Consider the following 15,630-nt stretch of genomic DNA (forward strand, 5'->3'; position numbering starts at 1 on the left):
AGTGTATATCCACCTTTCGCAGCAATGTAGGCTGCTATTCTCCCATGGAGACGATCGTAGAGATGCTGGATGTAGTCCTGTGGAACGGCTTGCCATGCCATTTCCACCTGGCGCCTCAGTTGGACCAGCGTTCGTGCTGGACGTGCAGACCGCGTGAGACGACGCTTCATCCAGTCCCAAACATGCTCAATGGGGGACAGATCCGAAGATCTTGCTGGCCAGGGTAGTTGACTTACACCTTCTAGAGCACGTTGGGTGGCACGGGATACATGCGGACGTGCATTGTCCTGTTGGAACAGCAAGTTCCCTTGCCGGTCTAGGAATGGTAGAACGATGGGTTCGATGACGGTTTGGATGTACCGTGCACTATTCAGTGTCCCCTCGACGATCACCAGTGGTGTACGGCCAGTGTAGGAGATCGCTCCCCACACCATGATGCCGGATATTGGCCCTGTGTGCCTCGGTCGTATGCAGTCCTGATTGTGGCGCTCACCTGCACGGCGCCAAACACGCATACGACCATCATTGGCACCAAGGCAGAAGCGACTCTCATCGCTGAAGACGACACGTCTCCATTCGTCCCTCCATTCACGCCTGTCGCGACACCACTGGAGGCGGGCTGCACGATGTTGGGGCGTGAGCGGAAGACGGCCTAACGGTGTGCGGGACCGTAGCCCAGCTTCATGGAGACGGTTGCGAATGGTCCTCGCCGATACCCCAGGAGCAACAGTGTCCCTAATTTGCTGGGAAGTGGCGGTGCGGTCCCCTACGGCACTGCGTAGGATCCTACGGTCTTGGCGTGCATCCGTGCGTCGCTGCGGTCCGGTCCCAGGTCGTCGGGCACGTGCACCTTCCGCCGACCACTGGCGACAACATCGATGTACTGTGGAGACCTCACGCCCCACGTGTTGAGCAATTCGGCGGTACGTCCACCCGGCCTCCCGCATGCCCACTATACGCGCTCGCTCAAAGTCCGTCAACTGCACATACGGTTCACGTCCACGCTGTCGCGGCATGCTACCAGTGTTAAAGACTGCGATGGAGCTCCGTATGCCACGGCAAACTGGCTGACACTGACGGCGGCGGTGCACAAATGCTGCGCAGCTAGCGCCATTCGACGGCCAACACCGCGGTTCCTGTTGTGTCCGCTGTGCCGTGCGTGTGATCATTGCTTGTACAGCCCTCTCGCAGTGTCCAGAGCAAGTATGGTATGTCTGACACACCGGTGTCAATGTGTTCTTTTTTCCATTTCCAGGAGTGTATATATAGGTTAACTAAACTTGTGGGGTACCGACTGGCCGAAAGAGGAGGCAGCAGATCTTGTGTCAGAAGTTGCAGGCCAGAGCTGGCAAATTAGTCGCGGAGGGGAGGCCACCAGGAGCAGACTATATCGATTGTATCTCCTGCTCCTTACAGTGTTGCACTAAAAGTAGAATCGGTATCGGTGGCTTTGTTGATTAACAGATCGGAAGTGACTGTCGTTAATTACTGTCAGTCTTAATGTTTGTATCTGCATATTCGCTATCTGTTATTCCGAGGTCTTGTTGAGGGTCGTTAATAGGTAACGAATGAAGTGTAATGCTCTGTGAATGTGATGACGACGCTACAGCATTCACTGATCAGCCAGAACATCATGACCACCTACCAAATAGCTTGTATGTCCTCCCTTGCCAAGGATAACAGTGGCGACGCGTCGTGGCATGGAAGCAAAGATGCCTTGGCAGGTCTGTGGAGGAAACTGTCACCACACCTACACAAACAAGTTGCCTAATTCCTGTCAATTCCGGGGAGGGGGAGCATGAGCTCTGACGCGACGTTCAATCACATCCCAGATGTGTTCGATCGGGTTCAGATCTCGTGAGTTGGGGGGCCAGCACATCAATCGGAACTCGCCACTGTTTTCCCCGAACCAATTCATCACGCTGTTGGCCTTGTGACGAGACGCATTATCTTGCTGAAAAAAGCAACTGCCGTCGGGAAACAAGATCGTCATGAAGGGGTTGTCTGCAACCAGTGCACGATAGTGCTTGCCTTGCACGAGCTCCGTTGCACCCGTGGATGCCATTGTGAATATTTCCTAGAGCATAATGTAGCCGCCACCAGCGTGTCTCCACCCGCGATACAGATGTCAAGGAGCTTTTACCCTGGAAGACGACGGATCCGCACCCTCCCATCGGTATGATGAAGAAGGTACTGGAATTCATCGGACTATTCAACGCTCTGCCACTGCGCCAACGTCCGGCGCCGATGGTCACTTGCCCATTTCACTCGTAGCTGCCAGTCCCGTGGTACACACACGTAGGACGTCGCCTGCGGAGGCCCTTCGTTAGGAGTGTTCGGTGCATTCTGTGATCAGACACACTTGTACTCTGCCCAGCGTTAAAGTCTGATGTTAGTTCCACCACACTTCGCCGCATTTCCTGTTTTACCAGTCTGCTGCCCAGCCTACGACGTGCGTCATCTGTAATGAGGAATGGCCGCCCAACCCCACGACGTCTGGACGTGGTTCTACCTTCATTTCTCCAAGTTTCGAAGACTTTCACCACAGCACTCCTCGAACACCCGACAAGTCGCGCAGTTTCCGAAATGCTCTTGCCGAATCTCTGTGCCATCATAATCTGCTTTCGGTCATAGATCGCGCTCCTTTCTAATGCTGCCACGGACAGCTCGATACTGCATGCACCGTGCGGGTGTCTGACTAGTTCCTCGCCAGGTGACTCTGCTATCGGCTGGACGGTTTTCTATCGATAGTACGTCGGTCGTCACAATGTTTTTGCTGATCAGTGTTCAAAAATGGCTCCGAGCACTGTCCCCTAGAACTTAGAACTACTTAAACCTAACTAAGTTAAGGACATCACACGCACCCATGCCCGAGGCAGGATTCGAACCTGCGACCGTAGCGGTCGTGCGTTTCCAGACTGTAGCGCCTAAAACCGCTCGATCACCCAGGCCGGCGCTGATCAGTGTGATTAGATAACTATACATAATCCCTTTTTAAATCGTTGTACGCTCTTTACTGTCTTATTCAATAGTTGAGGATTCCCTTCACAATTCACCATTGAAGTTATACCTCCGCCTCCAGATCGCACGAGCCCACGACCAGCACTTCCACTGCAGCGAAAGGGGCATCATCTGAAAGAAGCAGATCAGATCAACAACCGCGAAATGTGAAGGACTTGTGTGTCTCCAACGACGATCTCGTGTACAGTCTCTCTGGTACGAATAGGGACTGATACAGATCATGCCAAAACAAGGGGAGTACTGTACATTTGTTAAATTCATAGTACCGTAAGAAATAGCAAGGGACTTCAAAAAGTTAATTATACGTCATTACTAAGGCAGGCCATGTTACTGAACGTTGCACAGTTCACTCCAGTGACACAGATATATGACGCTATTGTTTAAACATAGTCAGCAAGTCTTTGTTAACAATGGTCGAAACGCTCCACCAATCATTCAGTTCATCGACGATAGAAATCCGCTCCTTGGTCATGCAGCCATTCGAGAACAACAGTGCGAACATCCTCATCATTGGCAAATATCCTTCCACCCCAGATGCTCTTTCAGCCTCCCGGAAAGATGGGAATCTCATGCTGCGAGACCTGGGCTACCCTATCAGCATCACTCACCATATAGCGGAGATACTGAGTCGCAGATAGGCACAACAGAAAGAATGTCTGCGCGGCCTCAGTCAAACTGTTGGCACCATTTTACTACGAGTGAGCGCGACATTGCATCTGTTTCGTATACCAACAGAACATCATGGCGAATCTCTGTGAAATTCACCTTTCTCACTGGAAGAACCGTACTGTCCCACGTGCTTCAAACGTTTCCATTTGCCGCGACATGGCGGTCGCACACTGTGATGGATGTGCTATCAATACCGCAGCAGAATAGTCTGTGCAGAAAACCAGGAAAGATGTACAGTCCTCTCTGCTGACAGTGTGCCGTCCTTTTGCACCAATGTTCTTAGCATGGGGCGACATATGTAACTTTCTTTGTGAAGTCCTTACGTGTCAGAGTGTTGGTCATGGGATGGTATCGGGGAAATTATAATTTTTTATTCTTTAAAAAATGCTTATCCTAAACCGGTGCTTTTATGATAAATAAAAGTTTGGAATGAATCCGTGTAATAGCGGCATGTATAGGTAGTATAAAATTTATATCTAGATTTATATCTTGTTTGCAATTAGAATAAATCTATCTGATTTACTGCATACGTTTGTGTTTCATTTTCTACTCAAGTTGGTTCTTGAAAGCATAGTAGCACATAAAGCAGCATGTCTTCCGTGTGCCAAATAACACAGAAACTAAAAAGCGCTTAGTGTGGTCCGAAAATTCTCAATTTCGCCTCTTTTCTAATGATGCAAGGCGTCTAGTGCACTGATGACCCAATGACACGCTCAACCCACAGCGTATGGAGTGTATAGTTCAGGTTGGAGGTCATTTTGTGATATTATGAAGGTGTTTTTCGTACTACGACCTAGAGTCCACTCACTCAAGCTACCGTGAACATACATCAGGGTGTTTATTTCAATGTTTTCCGTGGCAAAGTCTTGTCGTTTCTATTACTTCTTCATGATGAGTCTGCTATTAAAACTCCCGCCTTCTATGGTGACAGTACCCATCTTCATAGGGTTGAACGAATATGTTCTTGGTTTGACAAACACTCAGGTACTCTCTCATACCTCTTCCCACTAGCTAAATAATCCAATCTTAATGCCACAGAAAATGTCTCGTACTGTTTTGAACAACAGGTGACACGTGGAAATCAGCATCCCAGAAATTCGCTGGCTCTACGAGATCTGATCGTCAATGAGTGGCTTCATTTGGTTAAAGAACTTGTTGACTCTCTTCGTCCCCGAATCAATGCCTTCAACAAATTCAGTTGCAGCGTTACAAGGTATTGGTCTAAAAGCTTCTTGTGGTGACTAAATTGCTTATTAACGGTGATCTACCATTATTGTTTACCTTCCCTCTTACCATTTTCCTCTTTTGCCAATCCTGCTCAAAATTTGGAGAGGAACGTACCACAGAGTGAGGCTTACCTGCAGAAATCGATGCATTTTGACAGCAGTGGCGTGGTTACGGGCCCTGTGCCCTGCGCGATCGGCAAAGCGCTGACGGGACACCGCCAGCTGCCGCAACAGCTCCGTCACGCGAGTCCCGTCCAGCGAAAACGAGAACATCTGCACAGCAACACCAGGTGCGAGGCCGTTAACGAAGACAGCGAATTTCATTAGCACTCACACTCTTCCACATTTCGCTCCTGTTTCCGTTGTTGGCAAATATAATGGAAAATGAAGCACATATATTTATCTCTATAAATTTCCTGCAGATCCATGAACCCGAGACACTCTAGCTTGCGTTCTATATCCTCTTATTCACCAAGAAAAATTTTAAAATATTAAAAAAATTCCTCTCCTTTCCCTTACGGAACATCTATGGATTTCCGTCTCTTCCGTTAAACATGACTTCAACCCCGTAATCGATTCCTCCTGACTTCCAATCATTGGAAGCTGACGTGTATCTACAGCCCCAATCTCGCACATATACACTTTCCACATCCTCTCCAAAAGAAATTTTAATTTGCTCCCATATCCGACCATGAAATCTTCCTAGAGTTACATCCACCCTCCCAGATTTATCAGAATTCCTATTCTCCTCTCATTGCGTGTACCGTTCTTCTCCTCACTCCTCCCATTCTTTCCAAAGACAACTCACTTCTTTTCGCATTTCATGGCATCAATAACTAACCCATATCACACTCCATCACTGGACTCGCATTCGGGAGGATGGCGGTTCAATCCCGCGTCCGGCCATCCTGATTTCGGTTTTCCGTCTTTTCCCTAGATCACTTCAGGCAAATGCCGGGATGGTTCCTTTGAAAGGACACTGCCAATTTCCTTCCCTAATACGAGCTTGTGCTCCGTCTCTAATGACCTCGTTGTCTATGGAACTTTAAACACCAATATCCTCCTCCTCACACTTCACCTCAAAATCTATAAAATCACACCCTTCATCCATCCTTATTATATGGAAGTTCGCATAACAATCACTTGCATCCACAACAATAAAAAATTGTGAAATGAGCATATAACAAAAAAGTTTCGTTATTTTTCTTCTAATATATCATAAAAAAATCGCTTTCCACTCAACTGAGAACAAAAAACTATATTTTCAGTTAACATTAAAAATAGCAAATTGTTATTGCTATTATCAAAAATATTTCATACTTACTCTTAACCTTAAACCAACCTGGCCACTGGCTACTCAATCTACTAAACATCCAATAGAATGCCAACCCTAGACAGAAACAACTAACACAAATAAATGTCCGCACATCATCCTTGCTTCCTTCCGTCCCTCCTCCACCATCACCCATTCTCCTCTCCGTGAATTTCGTCTACATATCTCCTCCGAAAAAACTCTCGATCTCTGTCCAAACTCTTCAACGTCGTGCCATCAACCTCACTTTTTTCATCTGCCCCCCCCCCCCTATGAATCATTCAACAGCTCTTCATATTTGGTTCTCTCAACTTGCCTACAGAGAACACATGTACACTATATATCTCGCAAATTCAACAAACACATTTACCGCCTCATTTATTTCCAGTGACGATAAGCTGTCATTCGTACACCAACGCATAGCTCTCATGCAATGCTCTCCTAATATAGCTTCAACAGATTCATCAGGCAACGGCCTTGCAAAGTTGGTAACATCGGTTCCCGCACGCTCACCGAAGTTAAGTAACGTGGGGCCTGGCTAGAAGCCGGCCGAAGTGGCCGTGCGGTTAAAGGCGCTGCAGTCTGGAACCGCAAGACCGCTACGGTCGCAGGTTCGAATCCTGCCTCGGGCATGGATGTTTGTGATGTCCTTAGTTTAGTTAGGTTTAACTAGTTCTAAGTTCTAGGGGACTAATGACCTCAGAAGTTGAGTCCCATAGTGCTCAGAACCATTTGAACCTGGCTAGAACTTGGATATGTGACCGTCCGGGGAAAACTGGGTGCACGCGGTATTCAGGAACCACAAGTCGCTGGAGTGGCGTCCAATTGAAAGACTTGCGCAACAGCATAGTGCCACACTACATTTATATATTTAATAGAGACATTCTGTCAGACGACTAAACGGTGTAGGTCACGAAATTCTTTTATTACATGTCACACTTCTTTATCGCTTCTAAAATAAGAACTCCCTCCCTTCCCTTACCTTTCCGTTCCTCTCCATGACCTTTGCCCAGCCTTCTTACCAGACCCACGTTCATTTATGACACGTTTTATATTTTCCTTCCAGAACTGCTGAAATCAGTAAATCCTGTGAATTGTGCTCGATGACAGTATTGTGAAACGCCTACAATGTTATCTAACACATTGCGTTGCTCGGAACAACAACCTATTCTTTTATCAAGTCAGCTACAGTTTACAATATAAATTATTTAAAAAAAAGACTTCATCACCTACTTAACTGCAAAGGAACATGGCAATAGGTTAAAAGGGAACGACAGTGTGACGGTGGAAAATATTGCACAAATTCAGGTTTTTCTTTCTCCGTACAGGAATGTAGTATACAAATGGGAATAGCTGCAATGAATAACGCATACATAGAAGTTTCAATTGCTATTTTTCTATTGAAAAATATTAATATCTTCACTGTGTAATTGGGATTTTCCTGAGACAGCGCTGAATGGAGGTAGATCGACGGGTGTCGCTGTGACTCCGGTTGTAGTTATGTGAAACATGAAGTTAACATATTACTCTGATCCTCATACATGTGATTTTAGTTCATCATAGGGATCTGCAAAATAAAAGAAGTGCAAAATTACAAAGATTTGTAAAAATGGACATTTTTGGCGCCTTTTTTTTTCACCGAAAAAAATCACTAAATATCGACATAAAAAATCGGCTACGTTCAATTGAAGAGAATTCAGTTTGCTTCAAGGGAGACGGAGAACCATTAAAATTATCCGAAAATTGTAGCGTGAGTGACGACAAACTTGCCGAAAAACATGGTTTTGAGAAAAACGCGTTTAAAGTTTGACTAGTATTTATCGCATAAAAAGGAACAAAGCTTGAAACTTACGGGATATCATCGATGTCTCGTCCACAATAACAGGTAGGACTGAGAGAGGAGATAGAGAAGATCCAATAAAGAGCGGTGCGTTTCGTCATGCGATCGTTTAGCTGGCGAGAGAGTGTTACGGAGATGCTAAACGAGCTGCATTGGCAGGTGTTACAAGAGAGGCGTTGTGGATCACGGAGCGATTTACTACTGAAACTTCGGGATAGCACTTTCCAGAAGGAGTCGGACAACATATTACTTTCCCCCAAATACATCGCCGGCCGGAGTGACTGAGCGGTTCTAGGCGCTACAGTCCGGAACCGCGCGACCGCTACGGTCGCAGGTTCGAATCCTGCCTCGGACATGGATGTGTGTGTCGTCCTTAGGTTAGTTAGGTTTAAGTAGTTCTAAGTTCTAGGAGACTGATGACCTCAGATGTTAAGTCCCATAGCGTACTGACCATGAGGAGAAAATTTGAGAAATTAAAATACAGAGGCTTACCGACAATCATTCTTCCCACGCACTATTCGCGAGTGGAACGGGGTTGGAGGAATCAGATAGTGGTACCGAAAGTACCCTCCGCCACACAACTTTAGGTGGCTTGTGGGGTATGATGCAGATGTAGATGTATCGCTCCGGCTAGTGGATGGCCACTTTCTGCTACTTTTACCTGAAAATCCCTCATTTTCGTCCTCAAAGCCATTTTCGTCGCTAAGAGCATCGCCGCTGGCGCCTCTATCTTCACGGAATCGGCGCACTTCATTTGAAGGGCATGTGTCACGTGCATTAATGCAGTATGACCTACATTGAATAAACATACGGCCAAATTTGAAGCAATGTTGACAATTTGGCTTCGGCTGGATGTTATGGTTCAAATGGCTCTGAGCACTATGGGGCTCAACTGCTGTGGTCATAAGTCCCCTAGAACTTAGAACTACTTAAACCTAACTAACCTAAGGACAGCACACAACACCCAGCCATCACGAGGCAGAGAAAATCCCTGACCCCGCCGGGAATCGAACCCGGGAACCCGGGCGTGGGAAGCGAGAACGCTACCGCACGACCACGAGATGCGGGCTGGATGTTATGTTTGGAGTTTATCGCCAAATGAGACTATTGACACTTTCGTTCACATTTTGGGTAAAACCGCCAAAACAAAGCTCCAGCAAATCAGGCTTACTCAAATCGGTATAAATAGGGGGCGTGAGTTGGGATCCGGTTCTCTAATGCCGAGGAGTGCCGTGCCCGCTCGGCTTCAAACGCTCACAGAATCGTTACTTTTTAGAGTTCGCGCATATTACTTTGCGGAATAATTCTTCAGTGTATATACAATCGAACTCCGTAACTAAATTTTCGACCGTCGCTATGTCGTTTCCCCTTAAAGCAGAACATGGAATGACAGAATAAACTGAACGAAACTAAAAGCAATACAATAAGCAATATAATAATTTCGAAGACGGAATAATGTCACATCCAGAGCAAGCGAAAATAATCCTCCTTTTGTCATAAAAATTTTCAGTTATTGATCACAGATGCACTTTATTAAGATTGCCGATTTCGGTGTGTATATACTGTACAAGAAAATTACAAGATTTATTTTTTGTCGAACAGTGGAAAAAATTAATCTGAATCTGACGCTGGATACGGGAATGACAATGAAGTGCATAATGAATCAATGGCGAAAATACGCTGCACTACGAGTAAAAAATGTAGCACCCAAAAGACATGGTCGGATGTCAACGTAATCTTGTACACGCACACAGTTTCGTTGGATGTGTAAATGATGAGTTACAGTTGTGTGGGACAGGTAAAACGGCGACCAGAGTACAATGTGTTGCTTGTGTTTAGTGTTCGTACCAGGCCTTCTAGGGTATATGAGGGGTGTGAAGAGCGTAAGATGTTGAGTGAATGCTGTGAGCGAAACGGAGATGCTGCGCGCTGTTGTGAGACAGCGTTATCAGCGATTGAGGGAGTTTGAGAGAGGCGTCACTATTGCACTCTCCATTTGGCGGGCTTATCTAATAGATCAAAATCAAGATTTATGGGGCACTTGGATGTGACACTGGGCCGCTCTTATATTATATTACAACTTTTGAGGGCAGGCGTGCTGAGTTTCCGGGTTCCGCTCAATAGGTCAGGAGTCCACTACATACAGGATGCGTCTACACGGGTAGCGGGGACTGGGTGGTTTTTTACTTTAGAGGGTCCCAGGGAACCACAGAAAGGGCGTCCTTCTAAAAGGGGACAGGTAAAATAGTGAGTTGTAGAAACGATCGGTGTCGTAGTTGTAATTAGTCGTAGCTATGTTGGGCAGGAACCATAGCTCCAAGCCCTAAGAGAAAGCACTCCAACTAGTTATAGATACAGAAAGTTGGCTAAAGCCGGAAATAAGTTCAGCCGAAATTTTTTTAAACGATATAACAGTGTTCCGAAAGGATATATTAAATACAGTTCGTGGTGCAGTATTTATTGCTGTCAGAAGTAGTTTGCCTTATAGTGAAATTGAAGCAGATAGTTCCTGCGAAATAGTATAGACAGAGGTTATACTTAGGAACCTGACTGAACTATTAATTGGATCGCTTTACCGACCCCCAGACTGAGAATATATAGTTGCTGAACAGTTCAAAGAAATCTTGAGTCTCATTTCAAATAGGTACCCCACCCATACAGTTATAGTCGGTGGTATCTTCAATCTACCCTCGATATGCTGAAAAAATTATACGTTTAAGGCTGGTGACAGGCATAAAACGTCATCCGAAACTGTACTGAATGCTTTCTCAGAAAATTATTGTGAGCAATTAGTTCATGAGCCCACTCGAAGCGTAAATGGTTGCGAAAGCATACTTGACCTCTTAGCAAAAAATAATCCTGGAGAAATAGTGATTATCGTGACGAATACAGGACTTAGCGTCCACAAGGTAGTTCCTGTTAGGCTGAATTCCATAACACCTACAACAATCAAAAAGAAACGCAAAGTATATGTATTTAAGAAAGCTGATAAAAGTGCTCTTAACGCCCTTTTAAGACAGGCTTCCGATCTGATCATGTAAAAGAAGAAAAGTTGTGGAATGATTTCAAAGAGACAGTATCAACAGCAGTTGAGAGATGTGTACCACATAAATCAATAAGTCATGGTACTGATCCGCCATGGTACACAAAAAACGTCAGATCGCTGTTGCAGAAGTAGCGAAAAAAAGAATGCCAAATTTTAAAGAATGCAAAATCCCCAAGACTGGCAAAGTTGTACAGAAGTTCGAAATATAGCGCGTACTTCAATGCGAGATGCTTTTAATAATTTCCATAACGAAACTCTGTCTCGAAATCTGGCCGAAAACCCAAAGAGATTCTGGTCATACATAAAACACACCAGTGGCAAGACGCAATCAATACCTTCACTGCGTGATAAGAACGGTGAAGTCACTGATGACAGTGCCACTAAAACAGAGTTATTAAACTCGGTTTTCCCAAACTCCTTCACCAAATAAGACGAAGTAAATATTCCTGAATTCCAATCAAAAACAACTGCCAAGATGAGAAACATAGAACGAAATAGATACCCTCGGTGTCTCAAAGGAGCTTAAATCACTTAATAAAGGCAAGGCTTCTGGTCCAGATTGTACACCATTCAAGCTCCTCTCAGAGTATGCTGATACAATAGCTCCATATTTAGCAATTATATACAACCGCTCGCTCATACAAAGATTCATACCTAATAGACCGGAAAATTGATCGTCACACCAATACCCAAAAAAGAAAGTAGGAGTAATCCGTGGAATTACAGGCCCATATCACTAACGTCGATTTCCAGTAGGGTTTTGGAACATATACGGTATTCGGACACTATGAAGTGCCTCGAAGAAAATGATTTATTGACACATAGTCAGCACGAATTCAGAAAATATCGTTCTTGCGAAACACAATTAGTTATTTATATTCATGAAGTAATGAGTGCTATCGACAGGGGATGTCAAATTGATTCCATATTTTCAGATTTCCGGAAGTCTTTCGACACCATACCTCACAACCGTCTTCAAACCAAGCTGCGTGCCTATGGAATATCTCTTCAGTTGGCGACTGTTTCGTGATTTGCTGTCAGAAAGGTCACAGTTCGTAGTAATAGACGGTAATTCATTGAGTACGACAGAAGTAATATCTGGCGTTCCCCAAGGAAGTGTTGTAGGGTCTCTATTGTTCATGACCTATATTAACGATATAGGAGACAATCTTAGTAGCCGTCTTAAATTGTTTGCAGATGATGATGTCATTTACCGTCTTGTAAAGTCATCAGATGACCAAAACGAATTGCAAAATGATCTAGATAAGATATCCGTATGGTGAGAAAAGTGACAATTGACCCTCAATAAATAAAAGTGTGAAGTTACACTTGAGTACTATAAGAAATACACTAAATTTCGATTACGCGATAAGTCACACAAATCTGAAGGCTGTAAATTCAACTAAATACTTGGGGATTACAATTACAAATAACCTAAATTAGAACGATCACATAGATAATGCTGTGTGTAGAACAAACCAAAGACTGCGATTCATTGGCAGAACACTTAAAAAGTGTAACAGGTCTACTAAAGAGACTGCTTATACCACGCTTGTCCGCTCTATCCCGGAGTATTGCCGTGCGGTGTGGCATCCGCATCCGGTGGGAATCACGGATGACATCGAAAAAGCACAAAGACGGGCGGCTCGTTTTGTATTAACACGAAATAGGGGAGATAGCGCCACAGACATAATACGTGAATTGGAGTGGCAATCATTAAAACAAAGAGTTGTTCGTTGCGACGGGATCTTCTCATGAAATTTCAATGACCAGTTTTCTCCTCCGATTGCGAAAACATTCTGTTGGCACCCACCCAGATACGGAGAAATGATCATCACGATAAAATAAAAGAAATCAGGGCTCGCACAGAAAAATTTAAGCGCTCGTTTTTCCCGCGTGCCTTGCGACAGTGGAACGGTAGAGAGACAGCTTGAAGGTGGTTCATTGAACCCTCTGCCAGGCTCTTTATTATGAATAGCAGAGTAATCACGTAGATGTAGATGTATATGAAAAATCGGAAAATAGTTACAAATTACGGTGTGCACACATTTTATTCAACGTTAAACGTCACTGCAGATATTTGGATTTAAGTTGCGACATGTTCGATATGCCTGCCATCACTGGCGATGATGTGGCGCAGACGAATAGCGAAATTCTGCATGATCATTGAAGGCGTCGCAATATCGATGCTGTCGATGACCTCCTGAAGGCTGTTTCCAGCTCATCAATGGTTTTGGGCTTATTGGTGTACACCTTATCTTTAAACACAGCCCCACAAAAATTAGTCGCATGTATTAAGATCAGGGGAATATGACGGCTAATCGAGACCTACGCCAGTGTCCTCTTGCTACAACAGAGCCAGAATGCGGTCCCCAAAGAGCTCCTCCGGGATGATGGGGTCGAGTTCCGTCTTGCATTAAACACATCTTGGCGAAATCAGCGTCACTTTGGATAACGGAGATGAAATCATCTCCCAAAACCTTCACGCACCGTCTGGTAGTCACCGTGCCATCAAGGAATATCGCACCGATTATTACGTGACTGGACATCGCACAGTCACTTGTTGAGAACGAAGAGACTTCCCGATCGCGAAATGCGGATTCTCAGTCCCCCAAATGCGCCAGTTTTGCTTATCGACGAATCCATTCAAATGAAAGAGTGGGCTTCGTAGTTAAACCGACAAATTAATTCCCATCATGCCCCGCAGCCAACCATGCAGTTTGAACGTTCTAATGCAAACCGTTCAGAAGTTATGACGATTTTATTTCATATAGTTCAATAATTGTCAACCTGTATATTATAAGCAAATTCTCCCCTGATGATAGAAAATCAACGCCCCCGGCTTTTTTTTTTTTGTCTCGTTAATTTTTTAAACCAGCAGTCCGTAGATCCCAGTTTCCTGCAAATTGATCTGCGAACACTTGCCCCTTTTGACGATGACTTTTCCGGTACCGGTTGCCGCGGGTTTCGAATTCGTGCCAGACTGCATAGACCTCGATTACCACTAGAGATCTCTCCAGCCGACGCGCCGTAAGCCATGGCTGCGCGCGCACTTCTGGCCCGCGTTTAATGAGAGCGCCACGGTGAAGCACGTGGTCCCAGCGGCCAATAGCAACGTTCTTTTTTTTCTTTCTGTTTGCTACCGCCTTTATCCCGCATTGTGCGCAGGGTAGGCAGGGTTAAGTACGGATTTGGCATGGTGAATTTTTAAGTGATGGCCGGATGCTCTTCCTGCCGCTACCCCAAGACCCCCCAGGACGGAATTTGTGCAGCCCAGCTGTCTGCGTCTAGTGTAAATCGTGAAATGGTGTGAATGTGTTTCAAATGTCTGTGAGTCATGTATCTGAGACGGGACGTGGGGACCAGCCTGGTATTCACATAGTAGGATGTGGAAAACCGCCTAAAAACCACATCTAAGCTGGCCGGCACAGCGGCCGTCGTCGTTAACCCGCTGGGCGGATTCAATCCGGGGCCGGCGCCCCCAGCCGAGTCCAGATAGTAGCACGTTAGCGCTCTCTGCTATCCTGGCGGGTCCAATACCAACGTACTCTCGCTCATCAGGCAGTCTCATCAGGCAGTCTGATATTCGCGGTAGTCTATCGACATCTCGCCTACAGACAGCATGTTTACTTGGTTTCCGTGTACGAGTGGACGTTGTGGATTCGTGAGGTTTCATCTACATCTACATCTACATTTAGATTCGCTTGTGACCCCGTTGCTATTTGCTTGTTGTTGTTCGTTAGGTCTTGCTCGGTCGTCCGTCGTTGTTCGTGTTCGTCCTTCCCCGTTCGTACTGTTTGTTTCCGGCCCCCTCCCGTTTGGTCCCGCCACCGCTTTCCTTCTCGGCAATCCCACGACCGTTACAACTTTCGCATCCCTTCACTTTTTTTTCTGAGAGAATAAAGTCACTATGTCTCTCTGGACAAGTTTCGTTGAATTCAATAACCATTATTTAGAGATGTATGTTTGTTTCTGCAACAAAAAAAAATTCTTTGTTTGCTACATTTTAGCAGACGTCAATGCACTCTCATTCACTACCTTGGAAGTGAGCCCGATGTCGGTCAGGCAGTTATAAGCGACGAAAGAGATTTGCGGGAGATCAGTAGGGGTGTTCACGATGAAGCTGCCGTTGACCATGAAGAGGAGTGCGATGTGCGAGACCATGGCGAAGGCGAGCAGGAGCCGGTGGCGCAGTCGGCGGCCCGGCGGCGGCACCCACAGCCCCAGAAGTCGCAGCTCCCCCAGCACCGACGACAGCGGCCACGCCAGCTCATCCTCGTCCTTCCCCATCTGCAACACCCAGCCAGAAATGTGTCGTCACATCGGTGCTAGTTGTTGCTGTGGCGCTACACGTGGGCAACAGTGGAAGAGATGTAGGAGAGGTTCAAATGCCTCTGAGCACTATGGGACTGAACATCTAGAACTTAGAACTACTCAAACCTAGCTAACCTAAGGACGTAACACACATCCGTGCCCGACGCAGGATTCGAACCTGTGAACGTAGCGGTCGCGCGGT

General features: G+C 45.8%; 1 protein-coding gene across 1 annotated transcript in view; it reads right to left on the reverse strand.

Moving 5' to 3' along the window:
- LOC126101414 (odorant receptor Or1-like) overlaps positions 1 to 15,404 on the reverse strand; it is a 111,801-nt gene extending 96,397 nt beyond the window's left edge. The window contains exons 1-2 of the mRNA XM_049912076.1: positions 15,153 to 15,404; positions 5,049 to 5,189 (exon numbers count right to left, since the gene is read on the reverse strand). Coding sequence (XP_049768033.1) covers positions 5,049 to 5,189; positions 15,153 to 15,404 — 393 coding nt within the window. The remainder of the gene's footprint in view (positions 1 to 5,048; positions 5,190 to 15,152) is intronic.
- Between the last annotated feature and the right edge of the window lie 226 nt (positions 15,405 to 15,630).

Source organism: Schistocerca cancellata, chromosome 9 (genome assembly GCF_023864275.1).
Source record: "Schistocerca cancellata isolate TAMUIC-IGC-003103 chromosome 9, iqSchCanc2.1, whole genome shotgun sequence".
Classification (NCBI taxonomy): domain Eukaryota; kingdom Metazoa; phylum Arthropoda; class Insecta; order Orthoptera; family Acrididae; genus Schistocerca; species Schistocerca cancellata.